At 42.4% G+C, this 26,142-nt stretch overlaps 2 protein-coding genes and 2 long non-coding RNA genes across 5 annotated transcripts in view; 2 read left to right on the top strand and 2 right to left on the bottom strand.

Moving 5' to 3' along the window:
- The first annotated feature begins 1,035 nt into the window (after nt 1–1,035).
- LOC114055705 lies at nt 1,036–10,046 on the top strand. Its single transcript, XR_003570804.1, has 3 exons — nt 1,036–1,318; nt 3,288–3,293; nt 8,738–10,046. It is a non-coding gene; the product is annotated as an uncharacterized LOC114055705 (long non-coding RNA).
- LOC114055704 lies at nt 7,405–8,733 on the top strand. Its single transcript, XR_003570803.1, has 2 exons — nt 7,405–7,443; nt 8,519–8,733. It is a non-coding gene; the product is annotated as an uncharacterized LOC114055704 (long non-coding RNA).
- A 447-nt stretch (nt 10,047–10,493) lies between the features above and the next one.
- On the bottom strand, nt 10,494–18,986 carry BZW1 (basic leucine zipper and W2 domains 1). 2 transcript variants are annotated; one of them, XM_027880098.1, is made up of 12 exons: nt 18,852–18,986; nt 18,424–18,497; nt 16,277–16,453; nt 14,765–14,859; nt 14,448–14,513; nt 14,040–14,175; nt 13,372–13,481; nt 13,086–13,256; nt 12,672–12,818; nt 12,202–12,340; nt 11,185–11,307; nt 10,494–10,937 (listed from the first exon to the last, which is right to left on the bottom strand). In XM_027880098.1, the coding sequence occupies exons 2-12, from the start codon at nt 18,485–18,487 to the stop codon at nt 10,906–10,908; spliced, it is 1,260 nt and encodes a 419-aa protein (XP_027735899.1). In that variant the 5' UTR covers nt 18,488–18,497; nt 18,852–18,986; the 3' UTR covers nt 10,494–10,905. The 2 variants fall into 2 exon arrangements, with proteins under 2 accessions (XP_027735899.1, XP_027735900.1); XM_027880099.1 differs by lacking the exons at nt 18,424–18,497; nt 18,852–18,986 and having other exon boundaries at nt 14,854–14,859; nt 16,277–16,354.
- Nucleotides 18,987–19,813: 827 nt separating this feature from the next.
- LOC114055687 (aldehyde oxidase 2-like) overlaps nt 19,814–26,142 on the bottom strand; it is a 40,387-nt gene continuing 34,058 nt past the window's right edge. Inside the window, 4 exon segments of the mRNA XM_027880083.1 lie at nt 19,814–21,883; nt 23,575–23,742; nt 24,156–24,344; nt 25,624–25,689. Coding sequence (XP_027735884.1) covers nt 21,830–21,883; nt 23,575–23,742; nt 24,156–24,344; nt 25,624–25,689 — 477 coding nt within the window. The 3' untranslated portion in view covers nt 19,814–21,829.

The raw sequence follows: 26,142 nt of genomic DNA, 5'->3' as shown, positions 1-26,142 counted from the left end.
CAAGAGAGGTGGTGGCTGGGACTGCACTGGCGTGTGTGCAGTGACAGCAGCAGGGCAAGCCAGGGCTAGTTGCATGTTAACCTCCAGACTTGAAGGCATCATTAAGAGCTAGTAAAAGATACCACATGGCGAAGTTTCTTTATGCCAGTGATTTGCAAAGATATCTTTTGTTAGTTATATGTGATCCTTTAAAACTCTCCTGATTCAAAGCTGACTGGGTACATGTAGCACATGCTTTTATAACTACTAACAATGTGTAAAGAGTAAAGAGACAATTAAAAGCTTTGTCAGCACGGGTGAGGAACGACCATTTCGCAACTGCGAGTCTCCCCTCACCCCCGGCCGCCATGTTCTCTCTGTGCCTTCTCCGGGCGGGGAGAAAATGGCCTCGGCCGCTCTGGCGGAGGAGGCTGGAGCCTTTCCCCGTGCCCCGGCTCGGCCCGAGCGCGGAGCCTCTGGAGCGAAGGTTCGGGGACCCGGCCCCGCGGGATCCTCCTGGCCGGGGGCGGGAGCTGCCCCGCTCCGCCCGCCCGGGGCCGCCTCCCCGCCGCCATCTAGACCCGCGGAGCCCGGCGGGGCCGGCCTGAGGCGTGGCCTGGGCGCGGGAATCAGTTCACTGCTGGAGAGGGAAATAAAAGACGGGTGGCGAATGAGTTCGCTTTTCCTCCGGGAGCCAAGCAGCTGCGAGATAACCAGAGTTTTACTGTCATTTTGACTTAGCATCAGGAATTCTTCGCGAATCTATAGAAGCAGTTCCTTTAAGTCTTTAAAAACCCAGTGGGCGGTAACTGTGTGCCCTTGTTAAGTACACAGAAACCTTTCTTTCTCCCAGGATATGCAGCATTGGGAGCTTGGGCAGCTTTGCAAAGTGTTGAGTGTCTGAGCCACGATGCGTCTTTTAATAAAATAGGTCCTTATTTTGAGTAGGTTACTGGTTTATGTTCCCCTATCAAAAACAGTTACTTTGAAAAAGCTATTGAATAAAAAAATATTGTGGAGGAAAGAGTGTGTGTGTGGGGGAAACACAACAAAAAAAATGGAAATTAAGGGTTGAGGAAAAATGCAGTCTTCATTATAGTGTAAATTTGATGATCAGTGGCTTTGAAAGTGAATTGTTTGTCTATGGGATGTAATTCAAAGAGTAAAATATCTTTGTTACAGTTGGAGAATTTCAGGCGAACTAATTGGCCTGACCGGGACAAAAGAAAAAGACCACTTTGCAGAAGGCACAACAATGCTGAGAAGAGAAAGTCCCACCGTTCAAAAGTGCACAGGACAAAATGTGCTGCAGACTTGATCTTTCTGAAACTCCTGACAGGTAATCAGCTTTTGGACTTCTGATATCAGCAAGCATGTGGTTTAAGATTTTATTATTCCCATCAGTTGATCTGCTAATGGATTAATTTTTGAGCTGGAGGTATTTCAAGAGAGATGTCTTACAGCTTAAAACAAAAAGCTGTCTTCATAGAGGCACTGGAATGAATTTAATTATGTTTGTTGGGTCATTTTTTTTGAAGTAGTGATTGAGAAACAGAATCTATAAATGAGAGAGGCTGTCCTCAAAAACGCAATTTTAAAGGATGCAGTCACGAGTCCAAGCAAGGATGTGACACTGGACATCAGAGTAGTCAGGGATCTGTTCTTAATGTGACAGTTGGTAGCAAAAGGAAATTCAAGGCATATTATACTAGTTGTCATCCTCCACAGGTGATATGACCAATTTTAATTTAGCTGGGTTTTTGGTTTGTTTGGGTTTTTTTATTTTATTTTTAAGAAAATAGATTCTCATCTGGGCAGTAGTAATTGAGTGTGGGAGGTTGGGAAATTCTATTGGTAATAGTTTATTCCTTTAGATCATATTAGTAGTTTATTCTTTTTTGTCGCAGCCCGAGAGCGGAGAAGGAGATGAGCGACACGAGGGTTCGATGAATTGTTGTTGATTTATTAGCAGTTGGAATACTCCCAGGGAAAAAGAAAGGGGCTCCCAGGAAGCTGCGACACCCTCTGGGGACAAAATGTCACTCTCCCTCGAGGGGAGAAGAGGGGTTTTTATAGGTTTAGGGAAGAAGGGACTAGAACAAAGGGAGGAGTTACATGAACGACAAGGGGTACAACCAATAAGAACTTTACAACCATAGCGCGCCATACTAATAACCAATAAGATAACAAGTTGCCTCAGCTATGCCCGCCTAAACTGCGGCACTAGCTGACCTATCGTAGCTAACCGATTTTCAACCAATCAGAAACTTGCAATTCGTGAGGGGAATAAAATCTTATAATATAATATAAATATAACTCTTATAATAAATATTAAATACGTTAAATACTATTAAAACTGTCCATAAATATCCGGATAAATAAAGTCCATGTCCGTGGCAATAAATAAAGAGTCCTTTTAGTATTTCTTGTAGGCTTCTTTCTATCGGTAAAAATCCTTTCTTCTCTGTGCCTCCGCATCTCCCCCTTTTTTATCTTTTTGAACGTAGATGGTCTCGTAGTCGGGTGGGCTTGTTTGTACTTGTGCAACATTAGCTTTTGGAAGACAGTACCTTTTGGAAATAGTAACTAAACATGACATTAAACATAACACAACTATGATTGAAATTAAAATTGAAACACAAACCAAAAGTATTTGCCTTGCCCAATTTGGAAGTGAAGGCCACTTCAGACCTTCGAATATGTCTGGAGTGTGCCATTTGGGATCTTGTCTTAATTTAGAGACTAATTCGTGGATTGTATTGATGTTTGCCTGAATTGATTTTGAATGATCTGAAAAATTTAGACAGCACAGGTCGGTGAATTCCTGACATCCATGATAATGTAGGACCAGTAAAAAATCTATAGCCGCACGATTATGTAAAGAAACTCCCTTCAGTGTTAGTGTATCTTCTAATAATCCTTGGAGTGTGAGTGAGGTGGCATTAGTTTCCTTCGCCATCCAGCAGGTCATGTGGCTTAAGGTGGTAAGTGCATGATCAGATGCTATGCCTGCAGCAAAGAATGATATCCAAAAATCCTTACTGCTAGGCCATAGCCACACTGAAGGATCACAGTTTTGAGATACGGGTAAGTAGTCCTTCAGTGAAGATGGTGTTGGGTTGGATGGCTCCTGCATTTCCTTAGATTGTAATATTGGGAATTTAGAGTTGCCAATATCCGAATTACCAAAATTTATATGAAAATTTGACAATTGAAGGCGTGTGAGAGAGTTAGGAAATGCCAAAGGACTGTTATTGCCATTGATTGCTGTTATGGGAGTAGCGGCATTTGTCTTTTGTTCGGATGAGAGGTAGGTGTTGGGTTTGTGTGGATAGGAGTCTCAGGCAAGCGGATATTCCTCTTTCTCCCTTCTGATAATTTCCGCTGCCGAGGAGGTCATAATTTGTCTTTTGGTTTTAGTGCGTATACCAGGCTGGACAACTTTTGATTTTACTTCTCTGGGTATGCTAAAATTAAGTGGATGGAACAGAGTGATTTTTCCTGTTGTGCATGGACCTCCCATGGGATTAGCTGGGATTCCATTCCATGCCCTCTCACCGCAAATTAGGAAGTCCCCAGGGTGTAATTCTCTTGGATGTGTCATAAGTCCTACCAAAATTTTTGTTGGTGTGGTGCCATTACACCATAGTGCTGTGTTTTGATAGATGCCCTTTTTTGAGATAACATCTAGTAATTTGTTTTTAGAGACATTGACCTTTGGTACAAATGTCATGCACGAGCTTGTTATAGCTGTGCCTAGTAATTAGAATTCAATTATGGGCTTATTTGTTTTTGGTGGATTTTTATAGGCATCTAACATTTTCTTACTTAAAGGAACTCCAACTAAACATGTGGAAAACGGATTAGCAACATTATTTGTGGCCAGGCAAATGGTATCGGTATTGGCCTCTTTTGCTAACTGCACCCAGATGTTTTCCCCTTGTCCCATGGACCAAGGTGGCATTTTTACTGAAGGGGGACATACAACCTGCTTCATGACCAGCAACATTACGGCGATGACACTGATGACACTGTGTCCTCTTGACGAGAAGGAGAGTTGTGAGTTTTCTTGGAGGATCCACAATTCTTCCAGCACCTGTTAAAATACGATCACGACCCTTCCCCCAAATGGTTAGAGGGAGGGGTCCTGCCCACCTTTCCTTTAATGCATGGCATAAAACATGACAGACAAGAAGGAAAAGAAACTTTGTGCTTTAACTTAGAGGACTTGGGGGGTAAAGGGTTACCGTGTACATCAACAACAGATCGACAGTCTTTTGTCCAATGCCTGCCTTTTTTACATCTCTGACACACTGTTTTAGGGAAGGTAGGTGTATTAGGTGCTGACTGAGAACATAGTTGTGGACAATGTTTTTTCAAGTGACCTCTTTGACCGCAATTAAAACAAGCATTTGGTCCCGAAAGAGCTGCTGCCATTAATTTAGCTTTGTGTGTATTAGAATTTATATATTTGCAAGCCTCGATCATTTCGAATAATGTCGGTTCTTTTAAATATTTCAAAGCATGCTGACACTCCTGATTAGCATTCTCAATTATTAGCTTTTTAAATAAAATTTCCTGTGACTCTTTCTGTTGGACCTGCTTGTTTATTACCTCTTTAAGACGAGTGATAAAGTCGACAAAGGGCTCATCCTGACCTTGCCTAATTAGGGTGAAGGAAGGTGCAGATGCATAAGCATCGGCAACCTTTTTGATTGCTTGTAGAGCAAGGTCATGAGAGATATTTAAATACTGTCTTTCAATTGTGACCTGAGACTCTCTAGTCAAAAATGCACCTTCACCATACAGCATGTTTTTATAGTGGTCAGGAGGGCTCCTTTTATTAGACAGTTTGTCAGTAACATATTTACCAATTAGAGATTTCCATTCATTTTCAAAAACTGAATTTTGAACCGCTGTCAGTAAGCCATTAGTAATCATACGCACATCATATGGGATTAGTGTATATGCCTGAAACATAGAGTCAAATAAACCAGGGGTGAACGGAGCACCCAAACCATATTCCGCAATAGCTTTTTTAATGTCCTTCAATATCAGGTAGGAAATCGGTGTCCACTGAGGTGTAGGCCCTTCGTCAAAATAAATTGGGAAGGCTTTGAGGAAATCTGTGTCTCCTGCCTGAAGCGCTTGGGCTTTACAGTCCTTCCATACATCGGCATGGGATACTAGCCGCGATGTACAGGCCTCATGCCGATCATGGGCGCCGCCATGTTTCCAGATGTTTTCGGCGGAACTGGCCTTGACACCATCTTGTTTCCGCCCCTCGTGACTACCGTAGAGTGACATAACCGAGGGGGAGTGTTCAGGGGAGGAGTCTACAGTGGGAGGGTACTTTGGGCGTGGTCTAGGGATGACGCAACTAGATGTTTACCGCGCCGTGCTATGACTCCGCCTCCCTCCCTCAGGGTCAGCGCCATTTTGTGGCGCAGGTGGGCAGTAGGACCCAGTGGATTTCCCTTTGCCGCTTCGCCTTTTAAGTGTCATGTCATAGTCCGGGTAATATCGGTGAGGGGATCGAGGAGGAGAAATTGAATTCTTTTTCATCCTTTGGTCCTGTAGGACCATCAGAACATTCCTCCAAGCCTCCAACGCCGAACTCACTCCCGCGACTTTATTATTTTTGTCAGTCCATATATAAAATCCAATTTCATCCCAATCAGTCAAATTAAAAACGTGAGGGACTTTTTCTTGTCTGTTGTCAAGCCATTTCACCAATAGCTTTAAAGATTTTTTTATCTGGCAACTGGCTGTGCTTCAAAATCAGCGTTTTCCGGTGCCGGTATTTTTCGCGCTCCGTGGTAGAGAACCGCGCACCTAATTTTTGTCAAGGGGGGATTTGGAAACGGGGAAGGGATTAGGACTACCCCAGCTGCTCACCTTCCTCTGCCGGCAGGTGAAGGTGTGGAGGGGACGGCAACGATCCGTAGTCCTTGTTGCCCGCCATTCAGCTGGGGGTGGCTGCCAGGTAGATCACCACAACACCGGGTCTTCTGTATCCCAACTGAGGACTTCGGAGTTCCCTCAATATGAGAGAACTCTACAAAGCCTCACGTGTTGGGCGCCATATGTCACAGCCCAAGAGCGGAGAAGGAGATGAGCGACACAAGGGTTCGATGAATTGTTGTTAATTTATTAGCAGTTGGGATACTCCCAGGGAAAAAGAAAGGGGCTCCCGGGAAGCTGCGACACCCTCTGGGGACAAAATGTCGCTCTCCCCCGAGGGGAGAAGAGGGGTTTTTATAGGTTTAGGGAAGAAGGGACTAGAACAAAGGGAGGAGTTACATGAACCAATAAGAATTTTACAACCATAGCGCGCCATACTAATAACCAATAAGATAACAAGTTGCCTCAGCTATGCCCACCTTTAAACTGCGGCACTAGCTGACCTATCGTAGCTAACCGATTTTCAACCAATCAGAAACTTGCAATTCGTGAGGGGAATAAAATCTTATAATATAATATAAATATAACTCTTATAATAAATATTAAATACGTTAAATACTATTAAAACTGTCCATAAATATCCGGATAAATAAAGTCCATGTCCGTGGCAATAAATAAAGAGTCCTTTTAGTATTTCTTGTAGGCTTCTTTCCATCAGTAAAAATCCTTTCTTCTCTGTGCCTCCGCACTTTTTTGCTAGGATTGTATTTCCTTCCGTGAAAATGTAGTTTGTACATATGCTTGTGATATCACAGAACATGGTCTTGCTATTTGTTCACTGAATATATTTGAGCAGATTAATGAACAATAACCATCAACTGGAGTACTTGAAATACAAGCATCATTTTCATGACTTCTCTAATTTTTTATTATTTATTGTTTATTTATGCTCTACTCAAAAATCCAAGGGAAAGCTTCTAAACTTGATTTTGACTAAGTATGACTGAAATACAGAGGTTGTAATGTCAGACTTACTTTTCTAAGTATCAGTGAGAAATGTGTAGAATCGTATATGAATGATGTCTGTCCACTAGCAGGGTGGTTTTTCTGATCTTTTTTTTTATATTTAACTGTTAAAGCTGAAGATTGGAATTGTCAGTTAAGATCTTCAACTAAGACACTACAAAGTAAATGTATATGGTATTTATGATTTTAAAAAATGACTTCTTGCCAAATACTCTTATAAGTGATTTAATCTTGATTGCTTAAGATGAGTATTTTGGCCACAAGGCTATTTTATATACACATATATATGTGTGTGTGTGTGTGAAAGATAATTATTAAATGTTTGTTTAAGAAAAAAGCAGGGACCCTGAAATAATGAAGTAAAATTCAATGAACCAGTCTCTTAAAAGAAAAGCAATTGTAATTTTTTGCTGTCTTGCTACTCACATGCTAACTTCACAGCTTATGACTGAGAGTTCTTTCCTTTATACATGACATTATTGCCGTTTTGGGTAGAGGTACTTCTGGAGAAGTGGAATGCATCAGTCACACAGTGTAAGTCTTTCATTAAATACATGTAATTTTTCTTATCAGTGCTGTCACAGTGGGTTCATAAAGTGCTTGCTGATTGCATAAGGGTTTATCTTTACATCTTTGTACACTGTAAAGTATTTCTTTGCGGCTGCCACAGTTCCCAAACACAAATTTATGTTACTACACCATGCTGAAAGCAGCACAGATGGTTGTGCAGGACTGGTGGCTGAGGCAGTGACCTATTAAGAGGACGAGGGCTGATGGAAGTAGGTGATCCAGACAACGTGGGGTGAAGCTGCACCCCCCACACCCCAGGCCTGTGTAATGAGGAATTGGCATCATGTAGCTAATGTAAAGCTTAGTCTGTGGTGATGCAATGCCATTTGAGTTCTGTCAGTGAGTCTGTTGTAAATGAGGAATGTATTTTGTGTTTTATGGCAGTTTGGCTATGTGCAAGGTAGTAGGCAGCAAGGTTGTCTTTCTAGCCACTGTAGAAGGCACCTGACATCTCAGTTAACATTTTTAACGACTGGTTACTTTTGATTGATAGTTGTGTAAGGCTGCAAGATGTGGAAGTTCCTCCAGTATTAGCCCAGCATACATAAATACAGTGGGGAAGTAGGTGGGACTTCTAACCTCTAAAAACAATACTGATATATATGGGATCAAGTATGTTTTCAGAAATTAAATGTGAAATTTTAGTTGTATTTATGCATAGATGAACTTTGGTTATATTGTCAGCATGTACCAAAAAACCCCAACCTTTTCTGCTAAGGTTGCCATTGTTATAAACAATGTATATCTGCATATTCTTAGTTAAAACTAGTTGCTGTTCCAATCACTGTTAGACCTGTCTCTTCAGAAGAGGCAAACGTAGCTGTGAAAACAATCAAAAATTATGGTGGCTGCTCTGATGCAGCTTATGAAGTCCTAGTACTGGAATATTTACAGGCACTGGATCCCAGCAGTACACTGTGAGTATAGAAAGCCACCTTTTACTTTGTTTTGGCTTTACGATTTCTGTGATGTCATTTTCTGTATCATGGGACAGATGTGTCTCAGCACTAATAGGACTGTCGCAAATCATGTCTTGTAGTCACTGTGCCCAGATGCTGGAATGGTTTGAGTACTACAGACGCATATGCATTATTTCTGAGCTCATGGGACTCAGCACCTCTGAGCTGCATTGAAAAGAACTGCTCTCTGCCATTTAAGCTGGATCACATTAGACAGATGGCACATCAGACCCGCAGATCTGTGAACTGTAAGTATGTTTCCTTTTTACTTTGTTATGTGAATCAAAATTTTCTTTCAGAGGTGCGGCAGCAAAGAACACCTGGCAGTGATGAAGCAAATGCTGCAGCCTTTGCTGTATCACATGATAAAAGAAAAACTGGACTGGTCTAGTTTAAATATTTTCAGATTAGGTTTAAGAGCAAACTTTTTAAAAAAAATAACCATGGAGTCATCCTTGTGCTGTATTTAACAAGCTTGTGGAATATTCCCAGATCAATTCCCAAGTTACTAGCAAACATCTGGTAAACTTCTACTGAAGGGACAACACAGAATTTTGAATAACAGACTATGTTCTGTTTGTTTAAGGAAACGCAGATGTTTCTGTGCTGGCCAGCTGGATTGGGATGAAGAGAGTCCTGCTGGCAGATATGTACCAACCCACTGTAAGCCACTGAAGGTGAGACGGGGGAAATAGTTTTGAGGAGAGGAGCTTCGAGTGTAATTAAAAGATAAACAACAGAGCTTTTTTTTTTTTTAAATTTTCATTAATGAATTCATAATGATGTGCCAGGATTCTGACCACAAAGAACCTCTTTGACCTTGTTCAGAAGATGCTCAAGTATGACCCAAACAAGCGCATTACTCTTAAAGCAGCACTGCAGCAGCCTTTCTGCCCACACATGCCGAAAAAGGGTGCAGGCTCCTGAAGCCAAGCAGGCTGACTCACAGGGCAGTGCACCAAAGAAACCTGCATGTCACAGACTACTTATTACTTGGTTATTTTGTAAATACTTTATGTTGTAAATGCTTTGCTTAGTAGTATGACTTTCTGGATACTTAGGTTTAATCCAGCTGTTGACATCAAACTTACTTAGTATACAGTAAACTGGTTATGTTTTCTCATTAAATCAAACTTGTGGGACACTGGCACTTTTAACATATGGAAAAGAGCACCCTAACACCAAGAAAGTATTATTTTAATTATGTTTTATTCAATGGTCCTTGAAATAGCAGAAGACCTGCTTTTTTTAACCCTTTAGTGTCACTGTTGCATTCTTTTTGGATAAGGAGCAGAAACATCCCTTGATATTGTGTAAGGATGGCCTTTATTTGCTTTAAAAAAAAAAAGTTACAAAGTAAGGAAGATCACTGTAGTACTGAACAGATTGCATTGTGATGACCAATTTTTTCATTATTTTATTAGGTGTACTCTGGTTACCAGTATTTCAGTTAATGCTCACTTAGCTTACAACAGTATAGACTTCACTCTTTGACCCAATCTTTCTGAATTGAACTGTCCTGAGAATTCCCATTAGGAATTAAGGTTTCAGGGAGCAGATAAGCTGTTCGGTTTAGCATGTCAACTGCCAGCATAAAAGAATCTTTAAACTGCATTTACAGAGCAGCACAAAGAAGCTGCCCCCCCTGCCCCATCCCTGCCAGCATCGTCCGGCTCGAGAAAGCTGTATATGGGACAACACTGCTTGTACTTCCATGAGGGAAGGGGAAAGGCGCCCCCACAACTGATGCTCAGCTGCAAGGGTGCCTGACAGCCCCTCAGGAACACAGGCCACCAGCTGTGACAGCCAGCAGGCTCAGAGATGCCACTCTTCATGCCCTACAGAGTTACCAATCACTGCCACCACTACAGCTTCTCTCCAGTAGCTTGCAGGGCTGGGGCACCCACCTCACCCTGCAGCTGAAATAGAGGATTGCTTTATGCTGGAAGTCTGGTAAAGGGATGACAAAGTACTTGGGGACATGGACAGCCACTGATGAAAGGGGCTAGTTGGAGTAAGTGTTACAGACTGCAGTGCCACACAAGCCACGGTCTCTTCACTTGGAGGCTTTTTACAGTTTAATTTGCAAGCAGAACTGCCCTGTCTCATTCACCATATCACATCTACTCCAATACAGATAGAAATCCCAAGGGGTAAGGTGGATTTAACTGTGGAAGGCCTTAAATGACATTATTACAGTAGAAAATACAGGAGGTAGAAGGTAACTGAAAGGACAAATGCAGGTTAGAGTCAAATCTATAACAGCTCCAGTAAGCTACTTGAACATGGTTTTAAAAACTAAATCCAGTATTTCAGTAACTATAGAAAACAGTTAAAATAAATTGCCATGAGAGCCCTTATATCATGCTTGATACAGGGAGGTAGGATGTAAGAATCAGAAGGACACATGAGACATGATGCTTATCTACAGCTCCTGTTTGCTTTACTGAGGACAGAGTTTCACAGGTCAGTCACCTTCTTCAGCTTCAGACTCCGACTCTGCAACAGAGACACCTCGTCAGCAGCCTGCCCACAGGTCAGCCCCAGCCCCAAGCTCACTGCTGCCCTACGTCCTGCATTAAAGCTGCTATTGGATCCACTTGGATTTCACAGGCAAGCTTTTCTAGCCAGTACCAGGGTAGGGGACACTCTTGTCTTTAACATCCCCACCCTCAAACACACGATGTTATTGAACCAGGGTTCCCAAAACGAACAAGCTCCACTTGTGAGCTAAGCTGCTGCTCACCTTCTTCAGCATTCTTGAGCCATTCAACAAACTTTTTCATCTGCTCCAGAAAAACACTCTTTCCTTTAGCAAGATGTGCATCTTTGTACCACTTCAAGATGGGTTCTTCACTCAGAACTTCAGCTGTAGGATGTGCAAGAGCAGCGTTAACACAGCAAACTGCTGAGAACCCCCGACTGGCAGCCTTTGCTTCCCCCGCTAGGAGCATCATGTTCTCCTTCTGTGGGTCCGGCTGGACAGACCTGCACTAGGAGTGGCTCCTGTTTTAAAATTATGAGAGCTGTGCATTTTGGGTTGGCTGCTGGGATTCTCCTGAGCACTGCATCTAGGAGCTGCACTTTCACTCCCACTAACAGTCTGGGGTATTTCAGTTACTTGAGATGGCACACACTCTAAGGAAAGTTTCAGTTAACAGCCAAGAACAGATGCAAATTCTTTAAAGTCAAGGGTACACCACAGGAAGTGTTTAGCCTTCTTTAAAATGTTACAATATAATCTTCAGTTTAACAAGTTTCCACAGGTGCACAACATGTTTTTCAGTAACACCTTTAATCAGACATTTAAAAAGAGAGCTTGGAACACCCCAGAACATGGTGGTGGTCTCCATCTATGGCTGTTCACAGTCAATATTAAGGGCACTAAGAAGAATACACTGTCATGTATCTTTCCCTAACTTAAAAGGGACAAAGTGCCTTAAAATAAAAATTTAACTTTCTTTGAACTATTACAATTCTTGAATAGATCTGCAGTAGACAGGCAGCATCTTTGTCTAGAGGTGTACTTCCCCAAGTCCCAAGGACCAGCCATATGCACCTTTGCATTTTACTGCTCCATTTTTGCAAACAGAAGGTAGAAAATTCTTCAGCTCATGAAGTGCAGTGTTGTAGCACTGATCTTCCCTAGAAGACTTAGGAGGACTGAAGCATTCTGCTTTAAAAGCTTCAATACATCCACCCAACCAAAACAACCCCCAAAAAACCCCCAAAATTCCTAAACTGCAATCCCCACAAAAGTTACCTTTATAGAAGAGCACCACTATTTTCTGGAAGGCCTTCATGAAGTGAATGTTGTCATAACAATACTCCTGAATCTTCAACAGAAGAGTCAGCTCTGACTGACCTTGGGTGGTGAAGGCAGCAAGTAGAGGGCTGTATTGCTGTAACAAGAACAACAAATTGGCACACGCTGAACACTTCACATGTACTGCCTGACTAGGCTGGTTTCGCACAGTCCCCATCAGCCACTGTTTAAGAAATCTGCAACCACTGCCCCACCCCAGAGTGCTCCTGCAGCAGCCGTGCTGCCTCTGCCCCAGGAACCTGGCCTGTAATACTCCCTGCAATACAAGGGGAAGAATTCCCCACCTAATGCTGTCTCTGCGTTAGCAGGGCTGTTACAAGGCTTTAACAATTAAAAGGGAGCTGGAGACAGAAGGAAGCCCAAGCTCTACCCAAGGGGTGCAGAAGTTCATACTGAAGTTACAGTACCTTCAAATGCTTAATGGCTTGCTCTGCTACCAGCTCCTCTTTTTTGTTCCATTCCACCGTGCTCATTACACTTGACCAGATTATGGTTACCACAGTCTGTTCCGAGATGTTGTTTTTCTTCATCTCCTCCTTCACGTACAAGATGATCTGCCAGTTAAGTAAGAGTCAGCACAAAGACCACATATGGCACCAAGCTAAATTAAAACTTCTCTTCTGAAGGTAACCCAGAAGGTTTCAGAACCACACACAGCCTCCTTCACCATACAGCAGAGTTCAGGACATGAAGGAAAGACTACAAAGCTAATACCAAAACCCCTGGGCCTAATTGTGATTCCCGGTGATAGCTAAGTTCAGGATGAAAGACAGACAGACACACAGAAAGCACCTTCACCTCATCTCCAGACATATACTTACATCCTTGAACGGATCTCCCCGTGACATCTGCTCCTGCAGTTCCTTTTGCAGCTCCTTCCGAGCTCCTATGGATTGCTGGTTCCGAACATACTCAGAAAGTTCTTTTAGTCCTGCTTCAGTGAAGTACTTGGAGAAGTGTTCAACACTTTGTTTGTTGGCTGGGAAGAGTTCCTGAAAACAAAGTTTACAATTCTTTTGTGAAAGAAATGTCCGTTGAGTACCTTGCTGGCAAATGCTATTTACTAAACTGGCTAAGTAGTAGGAGAGTCATTTCAATGGTACTCACCATCAGCCTATTATCCATGTTTACTTTGCGAAGACTGACAGCCACTGCATTAATATCTTTCTCGTTTATCCATGATTTGAACAGCTTGACTGCAAAAGCTGCAGAAACACCTGTGCAATAGGAATAGTACTGGTTTTAGTGAAATTCAGAACAAAGGGAATCGTAAGGCCTGAAAGCTCAGGGCACCTAGTCTGTCAGACCCCTGCTCAGAGCAGCAGCAGTTGTGCTCCCAACATCCCTAGCACAGTCTGCAGTACCTCACTCTGCCTGAAAATACTGCAGCCTCCAGCACACTGGGCTACTCCTACATTCAGCATCATGAAGTCTTCCCTGTATAAAACCAACTCTCCTTGCTGCAATTTAGGAAGAAACCTGAAGACATGACACACCTTTTGCACCCTGAAAAGTCCCTCTCCAAAATACAGGACTGCCTCGCTGGGTGACACTAGTGATGGCAGTCCCCAGTGTCACACAGGGAATTCCTACACACAAGCTTTCTGAAAAAACTCATTTCTGAAGTCTCTCACATTGTGGGGCAGCACGTTTACCTTTGCTAATCCTGAAGTTAATCTATCACCAGGTGAAGGCAGAGAGCTGCAAGGGTACCTACTTGTCATGGTTCTGTCCCCCAACATCTTTCCCTAAAGGAGGAGTTGGGCAACACTTACCTTCTTTAACCAAGTTCTCATTGTAAAGACTGTTGAGAATCGATGCATTCAGCGTCCCATTGGCCAGCAGAATACCCGTCAGCATGGCCAGTTTGTTCCGCTCAGATTCTGAGAACCCTTTCAGGAACAGCAGCAACTGCAAGAGAAAGTAAGAAGAGTTGCCCCAAAACTCCTATCTCTCACTAAACTTTGGACACTGCCTCTGTGTTAAACACTTCTGTTTCAATCAAACTGTTCATTAGCAGAAGCACTGGTAGTCTTCACTACTGACAACAGCTAGCTGTTCTTTTGTTAGAAACTTAGAAGTGTTGTATTTTAATAATCCACTTTATGCTGTGACTCTTCTACAGTGATGAACTAACAAAATTTGAAGGTTTATTTGTCTGCTGCTAAAGACATACTCCGTACCTTTTTGACTTCATCCTCAAAGCCTTTCTCCAGGTATTTGTAACGCCTGATGAGCTTGTTAAAAACCTAAAAAGACACAGAACTTATTGTTTTGCGCTCTACACTATCATTCAATTACAGTTTTAAAAAAACAACCAAGTTCAGTAAAGTAGGTCTGAACTCTACAAAGCACTTTTAGAACAGTGCTACTCTTAGCACTTCCAGTGTGCTTCTTAAAGCTACATTTATTATTCTTACCCAAACTTTCAACTACACAAACATTAAATTTTTGACCACTAAACAGTTTCAAGTTAAATTGTACTCATTTCAGAACTAACCTGAGCAAATGCTTGCATGGTTTCTAGGTCTTCCTGTGCTGCAAATACACAGACGTTTGTGCGTGTCATGTCGTCTGCCAGGGTACCACCTGGGGCTGGGGGAGGATTTCACCATTAGTAGTGTTACTCCACAGTGGGAATACTGAGTAGTCTCCACAGTAAGAACTCCAATACCCAAAACATGCAACACGTTGTCCTTTCACAATGCTGAATGACCAGACCACTGAAGATATCCCTGTATTTCCATCTGTTCCACTGCTGCAGTGGAACTTTAAAATCAGTAACTTAGATTTGAATATTTAAGTATTCTGGCCCCCTACTGCTAAGCAAACTGGCAAAACATCTTGTTAACACATGAGTAAGTTAACATAGCCATGTGAGCTCCTCTTCCCTTAAAGGGAGCCACTGAAGCTGCTTCATCCTAGCAAGTGTCTCTAGTGTCTGCAGCAACAGTGCTGCTTTGTAAGTGCCTTTTACAGTGAGTCACAATAGGAGACTGAAACATGTAGAGATGCACGTTCAAAATTCAGCACCCCAGAGAGGAGTTTGAAATTTGAGGTATTTTTAGGCTGCTTCACTAATGAAAGTGCATTCAGGCCACCAACTTCACTGCCAGAACACCTCATCATCGATTTCGATGCCATCCTGCATTCAATGGAGATCCTTTTGTTATGTTATTAGCGCAGATACATGACTTTAAAAACACTTCATTACACAGTATGCACTGGTTAAGACTCTTAAATGTAAAGTCCCATATCATAACAATTACAACCTGTTAGGTGAGCAGCTGTTCCTCTTTGCTCTTTACACACGTGCACATGAGCTCACAAGACTTTTTGTCATCACATGTCACTTTCTCAGTTCCCTTGTTTTCTGCTGACTCAACCATTCTCATTTCTCACTCCCTGATGTCTGCTAGAGCCCATAACCTTACTGCTGTCAACAACAAATGATTTGTAATAGCATTTCCAAGACTAACCACTTCAGATTCTTCTGTAAACAAGTTTCCTTTCCAAAATAAGAGGGCAGGATGCACAGAGCACAGGATGATGTCAGAATCTTTCAGGGCAACTCCACTGGTCTTATGACCACAGAATACACACCTGAAAGAAGCATTCATCCACCTCACACCTTCAAAAGTGAACCTGACTAAAGAGTCAAGACCTACTCCTGGTAAAAAAAAACACCAAAAAACCCAACAAAAAACAACCAGACACACAACCAATCAACATAAAATGCCAAACAATCCAATATATCTTTCTTTAAGCCAAATTTGTACAATCTGTGTTTTGAAGAATGCAAAGAGACTCAAGTAAAATTGTAGGAGGGTATACAGAGCATTTCTATAGTAACTGCTTAGTCACCAAGACGGTCAGATAGTTTCCCACAGATAACTTAAACCCTGTTCTACACACTGAGTGCGCTCTTCAGCACAGTTTTTACACTGAAAGAAAACTGAGCTTTTGCAGTCATGTGAATAAAGCTGACAGCAGCCACATCAGAGGGACTTACCCAGCATTCCACCAGCCACCAGGATGTCAAAAAGTGTTTCTGCATAGCGGCGATAGTCAAGTTTTGCACCAGAAGCATCAAGAAACTTCGCTACTGCTTCCAAGTCAGTGCCAGTTTCACTTAGACCTTGAATAATACAGTCCTGGAACTGAGTAGGGTCAAACCTCTCTTTTTCATCTGTAAAGAGAAAGTGTTATTATTAAAAAAAAAAAAAAACTAAACCAAATTTGCACTGACAAACCAGAAAACTGTATTAAGTAGCACAAATAGTGATTTAACTGCATAGCCTGAAATGAATTTCAATGGCCAATACAGCAGTGAGGAGTCTTACTACTTTCACTCCCCTGTTCTGTCAAGGCTAGGAGAAAGGCTACCAAAAGCCAGAACATTGCTTAGTTACTTTTAATTGAATATTTTCAGAGCAGTTGTTCAAAATGATCATTGCTTGGCTCTAATAAAGCTTACCTGTCTTAGTTTGATTCTTATACACCCCCTGCCATGTTAGATCACTCTTTCCCTCCAAAACAAGAGATTTAGCTCATGCTGGAAAGCAATTCTTAATACACACCCCGACAGTTTTGTACTTTTTACTCCATTGCTATGTTTCATTTCAGCTCTTTGGGACTCTCACTGTTTTGGAAGAAATACTCTGACAAGCCGAAGTTAAGAGTCATTTGACAGTGTTCACTTCTCAGCTAAGAAGACCATCCCCTCCTTATAACATGGAGTTAAATGAGTCTGAAGTAAGTGCTTTTCCTCAAGTGCCTGAGGGAAACGTAGACATATGAGCTAACTTAATGGGCTATAACTGCAGATCTGCTTAGCATCCTTTGTTGTTGTTAAAGCAGAACAGTCTTCATATCTGAGATACATCAGCTGATCACTGCCTTGTTTTCACTACAGGTAGGGCATACTCAATATGCAACAAATCCATCTGTGTAACTAAGTGAAAACCTTTAACAGAAGTAGTCTTCGATTTTACTCATCTGTTTATCCTTAGATTATGCAAACCATGCATTGAGAAGCTTCCAAAGATACAGAACTTAGCTGCAGAACATGTTATTTTGAGTGCTGACTACAACAGCTTAGGCACTTCTGGTGGGTTAGCAACCTAACTGGGCATACTGGTGTCCTAGTGTCCATGCAAGTTATCAACACACTGGGAACAGCTGGGTGGCGGTCTGGAAATACTGGATCAGTTATCTTCCAGGACAAATCCACAAAGCTCATTGTTCCAGCAGTTGCTTGGAAAACAAACTATGGTTAAACGCTTAAAAAGAGACTAAAAGCCAAGCCATTAGCATTTCTTCTGCTGGACAGATTCAAAAGTCACTCAAGAGTTTCTCAAGGGGCTTTGACATTAAAACAGGTTCTGTACATCAAAGCGTACTTCTGTACGTGCAGCATCCTTGAAGCTGCCTGTCTGAGCTGGAACACTGCTGGTATCCTAGTAAAACAGTATTGAACCGAAACTCTAAGAGCTGCACCCACTTCCTCGATGGGTTTAAAAAAAAACCTCACCAAAATACTAAGTTATTCATTGCACCTCTGCAGTCATTAACTCTTCATATGGAAGTAACTGTGCTCCTATATAGACAGACATTTGCACATCCCACACCTTGGGCTTTTTTTGGATGTTCAATGGGGAGCGAGTCTGTTTGTGTGATTTTGTTGTGGTTTTTTTTCTGTCAGTTTTTTTAAATTAGGTATTCTTGTAACATTAAGGGACAATGTAACTTTTATCCAGTGGTTAGGACTGAAATTCTTATGATGTTAGATGCTCTTCTGATGTACATATAAACCTGCAACAAGCCTGTGCTGGAGCTCCCCTGTAATTCCAGGTTATCAGATACTTCTGCTTTCAGGCTAAGTACACTTTGTACGGTTCCAGAATGATCGTTTTCCTAAGCCAGGCTTAGCACAGTAAATTCAGCAACAACTCTTACTGCCAAATATGTTTTATTAGTGCAGAGAACGCTGCAGCACCCAGAGTCAGCCTCCAGACTCTGCGCTTGGCGTGCTCTCACTTGAAGGAGTTCTGAGAAGAGCACTAAGGCACTGGTTTGTTTGCGGTCACAAACCGATGTTTCACCGACCGCACGGCGCCGGCGGCCGGTCCTGGCAGCGGGCACGGCGCGGGCACTCACCTCTTTTTCTGGTTTTAAAACGCTGGCCCGATAGTGTCGGCTTCTGCGGCTTTTGATTATTCATAAAAGACACCCTGTAAGGAAGCAGAGACACCCTCAGGGTACTGGCGAAGGGGCCGTGCCGCTCCCGGCCGGCGGCGCTGGGCGGCGCGGGCGGCGCCGGCTCCCGGCACGCACCGGGCTGCGGGCGGGGGCGGCGCGGGGCGGGGCCGGGCCCGCCACGGCGCCTCTCGCCCCCCGTCCCCGCCGCACAGAGCCCGTGGGGGGGTCCTTGTGGCCACCGCGCTCCCGGTGCCCGTGCGGGGGCGGACGGAGAAGGCCCGGTCCCCTCCCCGCCTCCACCCGAACGCACCGTGGCGCGGCCCTCAAGGCCCGACCTGCCCCAGCCGGCCCCGCCGGCCGCCCCCCGCCCGCGCCCGTCTGCTCACCGACTTTAAGGCAGAGAGAAAACGCCCGAGCGGCCCGGAGCGCAGACGGGCGAGAGCGGCGGGGAGGAGCGGCGGCAGCGGAGAGAGAGCTGTGTGAACGGAACCGACGCCAGAGGAAGAGGGGAGGGCCGCGCTCAGCCCCGCCCCGCCGGAGAGCATGGAGGGTAAAAGGGCGGAGATGGGGGCCGGGCTCCTCTGGGGCCGCCCTCCCTGCCCGGTTGGTTCTCTGGCCGCAAGGGGGGCCCCGTGGGGTTTTCGTGGTTGAGCGCGGGCACAGAAGGAGCGCCGGTGGAGTACCGCGTCCTGCGGGGCACTGGGCTCTAATGCCGGGTTTGCTGTTCTATTTGATCCTGGATTTGCTACTGGAGTTGTAATAATCTCCTCTTTCCTCCTATCCTGGTGATAACATCATCATATAAACACTTGACATAGAGTAGACAGTGCAGACGGAATCACCAGTTAAAAGCTGCTCACATCTGACACACAACAAAGTCCCTGAGTTCCAGAAGCGCAGGCCTTCTCTACTGGCGTTAAGGCACAGGATCTTCCACTAGCAATTGCGATAACAGGTGCCATCATATCTTCAGGCCGAGGGGCAGTTTGTGTCCATTAGCAAACAGCATAAACAAACCCTGTGTTAGTGAAGGGCCTGTAAGTACTGTCTAAAAAACATGCTGCCGAACTCACACAGCAACACATAACTGGAGACACACACAGCACACTGCCCATGCTGCTGTAGGACGGGAGATGGAACTCAGTTCTTTGCTCCCCAAAAGGCCAAACCAGTAAACTAGCCTAGAGATCACAAGCTTCCTCACACAGCAGCAAATCTCCACCAGGTGTAAAGGATAATGTACCTGTGACTAAAGCTCTTGCAGTGACCAGTTAGCAGGTGCATAAGTGGAATACATCACTTTGCCTCAGGAGTGGAAAGTGGAGTCATTCTTATTGTCAGTAGGAGCCAGATTTCGTCTCATACCATCTTTGTTACTATTTATTTCTTGAAACAAAATTGGCTATAGATCCCAGTGTTACAAAATAACAGGACAGCCTTACAAGTTTGCTTTTATTCAAGAAACATTTTTACAGATTCCAGTTAACAGCCCAATTAAATTCCCAAAATACTACATTCAAAAATACCCTAAGAGTATTTCAGAGGAAGGGTTTTCACCTTAATATCGGCAAATATTTGACCATTCATTCTAAACCCAAGACACTTCGGTACTCATTCTAAACTGAGTGGATTTGTCTGAATCACAATTAAGTAAAAAGCCAAGAAGATATATCAGAAATTATTAAAATTGCATTTCATGGAAAGGAACAAAAAGACAACATAGTTCCTGCTGTCAGCTTCCTGAAGTCTTTAATATTACAAAACTGCAAAGTCTATTACCAGTTGAGCTTTTCTTATTAGCTGTAATTTCTCACCATTTACAAAGAGAAATGATAAGGAAAACTTCACCCACATAAACTAGAAATTTCCTTATTACTTGTAATATTAATTTACATGTAAAGGAATAAAATCTTGTATCTCTACAGATTTAAATTAAATGTGACTTATCTGAGGGTGTGTGCAGGTTGCACTCTCTTCTATACTCTGCTAATTTAAGCCTCGCTCTTAAAATAACTGAAAATAGTCTAAATTTCTGTCTATATAAATGAGTACAGCATCTGAACTAATGCAATACCTGTTAAACCTCTCCAGAGTTATTTCTTATGCTAGTGTTTTGGGTACACAGTGATGTTGTTAAATGTGTTCTTACTGTAAATTGTATTGCTTTGAACTATCAAATATCAAAGTTGAATATTGATTTGTATATGTAACTATGTTGCTTAGCTCAGCCATTCCCTTTTCTCTCTCTCCAATACCTTTGCACTTGCTTTTCAGTCTCCTCTCCTCGTGGAGAAATGCTCCATGAAGATTCATACAGCTGTCACCAGATCACTTTAAAAGCTGCTTTCCAAAACAATCTCTGTCAGAGTGCCAGCTGTCTGACATAGCTCAGTTAAACTGTGAGCTGACACATCTATGATGAAATTTTACTGTCATTGTTTCCCTCTCAGCTCTGCTCCCGTTCACCTTTTCATCTACACACCTGCTATGCAGGCCTGCTGACAGCTGCAATGGGCAACCTCACCTGTGTTATGGTCACTCGAAGCTGGTACTGGGAACCTGTCCTGCTCTAACCCTTCCTACCTCCAGCACACCTCTCTCACATCGTGCCCTCTCCTCACCTACAGATGAACATGTCAGCTATGTCCTGATTCATCATTTTGCTGGAAAGAGGGAGCAAAACTGTGGGTAAGAAAGAGGAGAAGAGGAGCAAGTGATGACAAGGCAGTGAACAGCAGTGATTCTACTTCAGCTCTGAGAGAGGTTGAAGTTGATAGTGGTTCAAAGAGATCTGGTGGTAAGGAGCAGGTTTGAGGTAGGCTGGCAGGAAGCAAAGAAGCTGTACTGGTGTATTACTGTGGTTACTGTAGTGGTAATAATATATCAGTGTCTAGAAATATTTGGCAGTATGTACTTTCAGAATGTCTCTTTTACTGAAATATTGATACATTGCCCATCACTAATTTGTGCAATGTCTAATTCTGATCTTTGTGATTTTTGTGTGTTAGAAGAACAGAGAAATAAATAACAACAGCTGTGACTCTCAAACTGGATGTAGAAGTGACAGGATGGTACTATTTGTGATCTGTTCTTCACTGCAGATATTTTCAAAATCTCATGCAAATTCTTTGAAGTTCTTCAGGTAACTTAACTATTCCAGTGTAGCATGAAACATATTAATGAGTGGTCTCTTATTCAGAGACTTACAATAGAACTGGTGCTTATATCTTGTTCTGCAAAGATGGTGTGATACATATATGTTTGTGTGCGCACGTAAGTATTACAGTTCTTTCTTGCATGAATGCTATTGATGAGTAGGTGGCTGAAGGAACCACCTGGGAGGCTGATACTCAGGAAAGCAGTACTAAACTATATCGATGGCCCATGGCCTATAGGTTCCAGGTTTATCTTTTGGAATCTGAAATAAAATATAAAGAAAAACAACATCATTTTGCTAAGGGGAAAAAAGAATTTACTGTAATTCACAAATGCATGTTCCTTATCAGCCCTGTAAATGTCATTGCATGCACAAAACTCCATTTTCCCATATTATAAAAGGTTGTGAAATCAACCAACTCGCTTCTAATTAACAGTGACATTCTGGTGATTGAACAGGTAATTAAGCTCACATCTTCATAGCACAGGAGAGTTCACAGCCTGAAAGGCTCAGAGGAGAAGAACTGAATAAGAGGTTCCATCATGCAATATGGTTTAATGACACTGCTTGAATCATGCAGGCCATGATGTTTGCAAACAAATCCTACATTTCTCAGGGCATTCCTAGAGACAGAACATCAACTCCTGGCGACCGGATAACAAATTCATCATTATTTAAGTTCTGAGTTTTTCCCAAGTGTTTGCACAGCACTTTTAGCCCACAAAGGTTCTTAATCCCAGTTATAACTTCTGTAAATTTGAGAAGTTCTATCACCGTGAAACACTTTGATTGCTGGATATCCTGCCCAGAAGGAAGCAGAAGTGGATGGATGTGGAATTCACAGCCCCGACCTCCAGGGAGGTTGAGGTCAGGGAGTCTCTGGCTGGCTGCCATTGGGAGAGATAGGGCCTGCAGGTCTGCCTGACCCAACCTGTGCCTCTCTTCATAGAGAAATTTTCAGTCTAGGGTACAACAGAGTTGTTCAAATTCAGCTACATGGGGCTTTTTAAGTTTAAGCTGTAATTGATGGACCTTGTCACAGTTTGATTGGATGCCTCCTATTTTCCAGGCTCCCCAAATGTTTGCTTAGTTTGCTTTCTGACTGAATATGCATTGAGTGAGGGGAGAATGACTGGTAAACTCCTGCTATCATGAAGCCAACTGGACATGGATTGTATTATGCAAAGAATCATTGCTAGCCTCTGCTTTTTTTATAAAAAAACAAAGGTGTGTTCACTCAAGCAACTCTAGGAATACTTTTCATATCATGACACAGAAAATGAGCTTATATGAAGTAACTGGGACCCAGACAGTTTAGCCCATTACAGTGAATATCTTAAATTTGCACCCCTAGATTCTGTGGATGTCTCTGTCCGTGGTGATGTTCACATGTAAACATAAATCTAAAATATTTTATTTGGGAGTGCTCCTGTTCACCCAGCCTCTGTTTTTACTCCATGTTGTGACAAGACCTGGATGCACATCAGCCCATATTTCCACCTACCTCGTTTTCCTGGAAGAAAAAAATGCAACTGGGTTACATGGTTCAAAGTGGAATCAGTGTAGACCAGGAGCAAAGGATAAGTGATGGAGCACATCTAGCACTCTGTGTTTAGACACAGTCGAAGTTTCTAATGCAAATAAACTGATGCTAAGACAAAGTCAAACTATAATCTGAAAAGTACTTTCAGGGCTTTTAGTTTAAAGGAGATAACTAAATTGAAACATTATCACTTGAGGAAACAGCACAGGTTCCTCAGTTCTGGACTGTCAGTTCATGTTACTCTGTCAACAGAGCTGAACAAAGTGCCACTGATAAAATAAAGTGCAAAGCTCTGCTAAATGTTGAAGAAAAGAGATTTGTCTTGCTGATTCATCTGGGTGCACAGCCCATTCAGATGAAGGAGAATTAAGGAGTTGGCCAGCTCAGGAAAGGAATGAAAATAACTCACCATCTCAGTAAAGACATCAGCACAAGCCATGCGAATCCGCTCAACGGTCAAGGGGCTGTTCAGTGGGAAGTCCAGGGACAATCCTCTTTCCTTCCATGTAGCAGCCACTGCATCTCGTATTGCAAAGAACACTGAGCTGCCCAGGAAGAATCCAGCCTCGCCCATGCCCTGGTAGAGGAGAGGCAGCTGGAGAGACTGGCTTTAGAAACTGCCAGCAGAGAGTTAAATCAGCACAATATTTCCTTTTTCCATCCATACTCCTGTTTAAGCAATTAAAGCTCTTCAAGATGGACTTTTTCACTTTTGATTTACAGCACAACTGTTTTGTGTTCCTTTACATAAAAGTTTCAATTTTGATTAGGGTTTCTAAGTGCTACTGTAATACCAATAAATCATAGGAAGAAAATTAATCCAAAAATTGAGAACATCAGTGTTTACCAATTTGCTCCATAGCTGAAAATTCCCCCCGCCCCAAAGAAAAAAACCCAAAACAAAAACAAAACCAAAAAACATACCATACACTACAGTTTTGCAGCAGAATCTCCTGCTGTGCTTGCAAACAGTAAGTTTGGCATGTTTACCTTGGAAGAATAGATGGCAATTGAGTTGCGTGAATTGGGCAGTAAATAGACACGGAACTGCTCAGGAATGTCACAGACAGCAGGGATCTTATATGTATCTGGGCCAAGGGTGAGCTGCTCTCCTTTTGGGGAAAAGTAGACTTCTTCTAATGTATAAAGACCAACCCCCTGAATAAAGGCCCCTTCAATCTGAACAAAGAAAAGAAAGGTAAACTTTTATGTTTCATTCAGTCATTTTGAAAGATAAAAACAGATATATAATCAGACATACTTTGTAAGATTACACATTAACTGGCATCTTTCCTTCTATGAATCAACATAGACCTAAATAGGACAAGGCTGTCCTCATCTGACTTTGACAAATATTTTCATTGGCTCAGATTCTACTCTTCCTTATTCATGGCTAATCTCCCTGTAACTAGTACAGTTACCCTTGATTTGCTCTTCAAAATTGCCAAATAGAATTGAGTCAAATCCACAGCAACCTCAGTGAGGAAATATTTATCTAGGGACTATGACATATTTAGTCTGCTCGATCTAATGTTTGCTTAAGAAGATTTGCAGCCAGCCAGTAAGTATATCAGACATAAATAGATGATAGTTTGGATATGAAGAGAAAATAACAGACCCATGTCATGTAGGAAGGAACAACTGCTGAGTAGACACCTGGACTGTGTCAGTAGTGATGTAAACATTGATGCAAGGTGAACATAGAATTAAACTGCTAAGAAAAAATTGGATTTGACAGATTTGGCAGTCCATGAATGTGCAAAATGAACATAATATTTTAGGTGAAGGGCAAATATATGAGGGTGAACCTGTAATAGGACAAATAGCAGGACAGGAAAGGCTTTTAAATGTAGGTCACATTTTTAGGAGCATTTCCTCTGACTCTGCAAAGAAACAACAAATATCATTTACAGTCTGAGTTCACCCCTACTTCCTCATTTACAAATTTCTAGTGAGTGACACCACTTTTGTCACTATTCAGTGTGTCTGTAGATTTATGTAGTTGAATCCATCATACACAGCTATGGAGATAACAGACATTTAAAGAAAGGTCTGATCCATCTCAACAGCCTTTTCCATACATCACGGCTGAAGCCAACACTGCTTTGAAGCTGGTTAAGATTTAGCCCTCAGTCAGTAATTCTGGGATGGAGTAAATTGTTCAGGAAGAAAGTCATAAGGAGATTCAGGGTGCTAATCCTGTAGGACATTTCCAAAGTCCATTGGGCCTGTTTTTCTCATCACTTCTCAGAAGATGAACAAGAAGTACAAAAAGTGACTGTTATTTATAGCTACGAATAAAACCAAATCCATCTGTCAATCTAACATCCTTGAATGTTAGTGGGCAGTGTCTCATAGGCTTTGATAGTTATTAAATTGACCAATAACAGCAATCATGTAGGCACAAATAGAAATTTCACTAACATTTGATATAAAGCAAAACTGTGGAGATTCATACCTGTCCTATATCTATAGCTGGATTTATGCTAAAACAGGCATCCATGACAATGTCTGTTCTGATGTTCTGTTAAATGAATAAAAAGTGTTATACAGTTATATTTAAAATACACAGCAAAGGGATCCTAAATAATCTATAGTCTCATCCATGAAAGATGTGTTAGAAATATTACAAACTTATTCTGAAAAATGAAAGCTTCTTGAGACAGGCTGTATAGATGGAGAGTTCATTTGGATAAACAATTTTTGGCCTGACACTTGGAATGTGATGCACACATCACACATCCTGTGAGTAACAGGATGATCATGAATTCAAGAATAGCTTTGTTCTCATATAGAAACTGCATTGCTGGAAGTGATGTCCAGCCGTCTCCTGAGCTGTGCTGTGAGTGTGGAAGCTCAGTCACTTCAACAGAAGCTCTTTATGTAGAGGAGGGGACAGGGAAGAATGTCCCATAGGCTGTTATTATACAATGTCCAGTGGCTTCTCCTCTTAAATCCCAGCATGGTGTAGTTTGAG

This window comes from Empidonax traillii, unplaced genomic scaffold, assembly GCF_003031625.1.
Source record: "Empidonax traillii isolate 1590-97213 ecotype Southwest subspecies unplaced genomic scaffold, ASM303162v1 scaffold65:size4453928, whole genome shotgun sequence".
NCBI classification, from domain to species: Eukaryota; Metazoa; Chordata; class Aves; order Passeriformes; family Tyrannidae; genus Empidonax; species Empidonax traillii.
The sequence above is the reverse complement of the archived record's forward strand: the minus strand, read 5'-3'. Positions and strand labels throughout refer to the sequence as shown.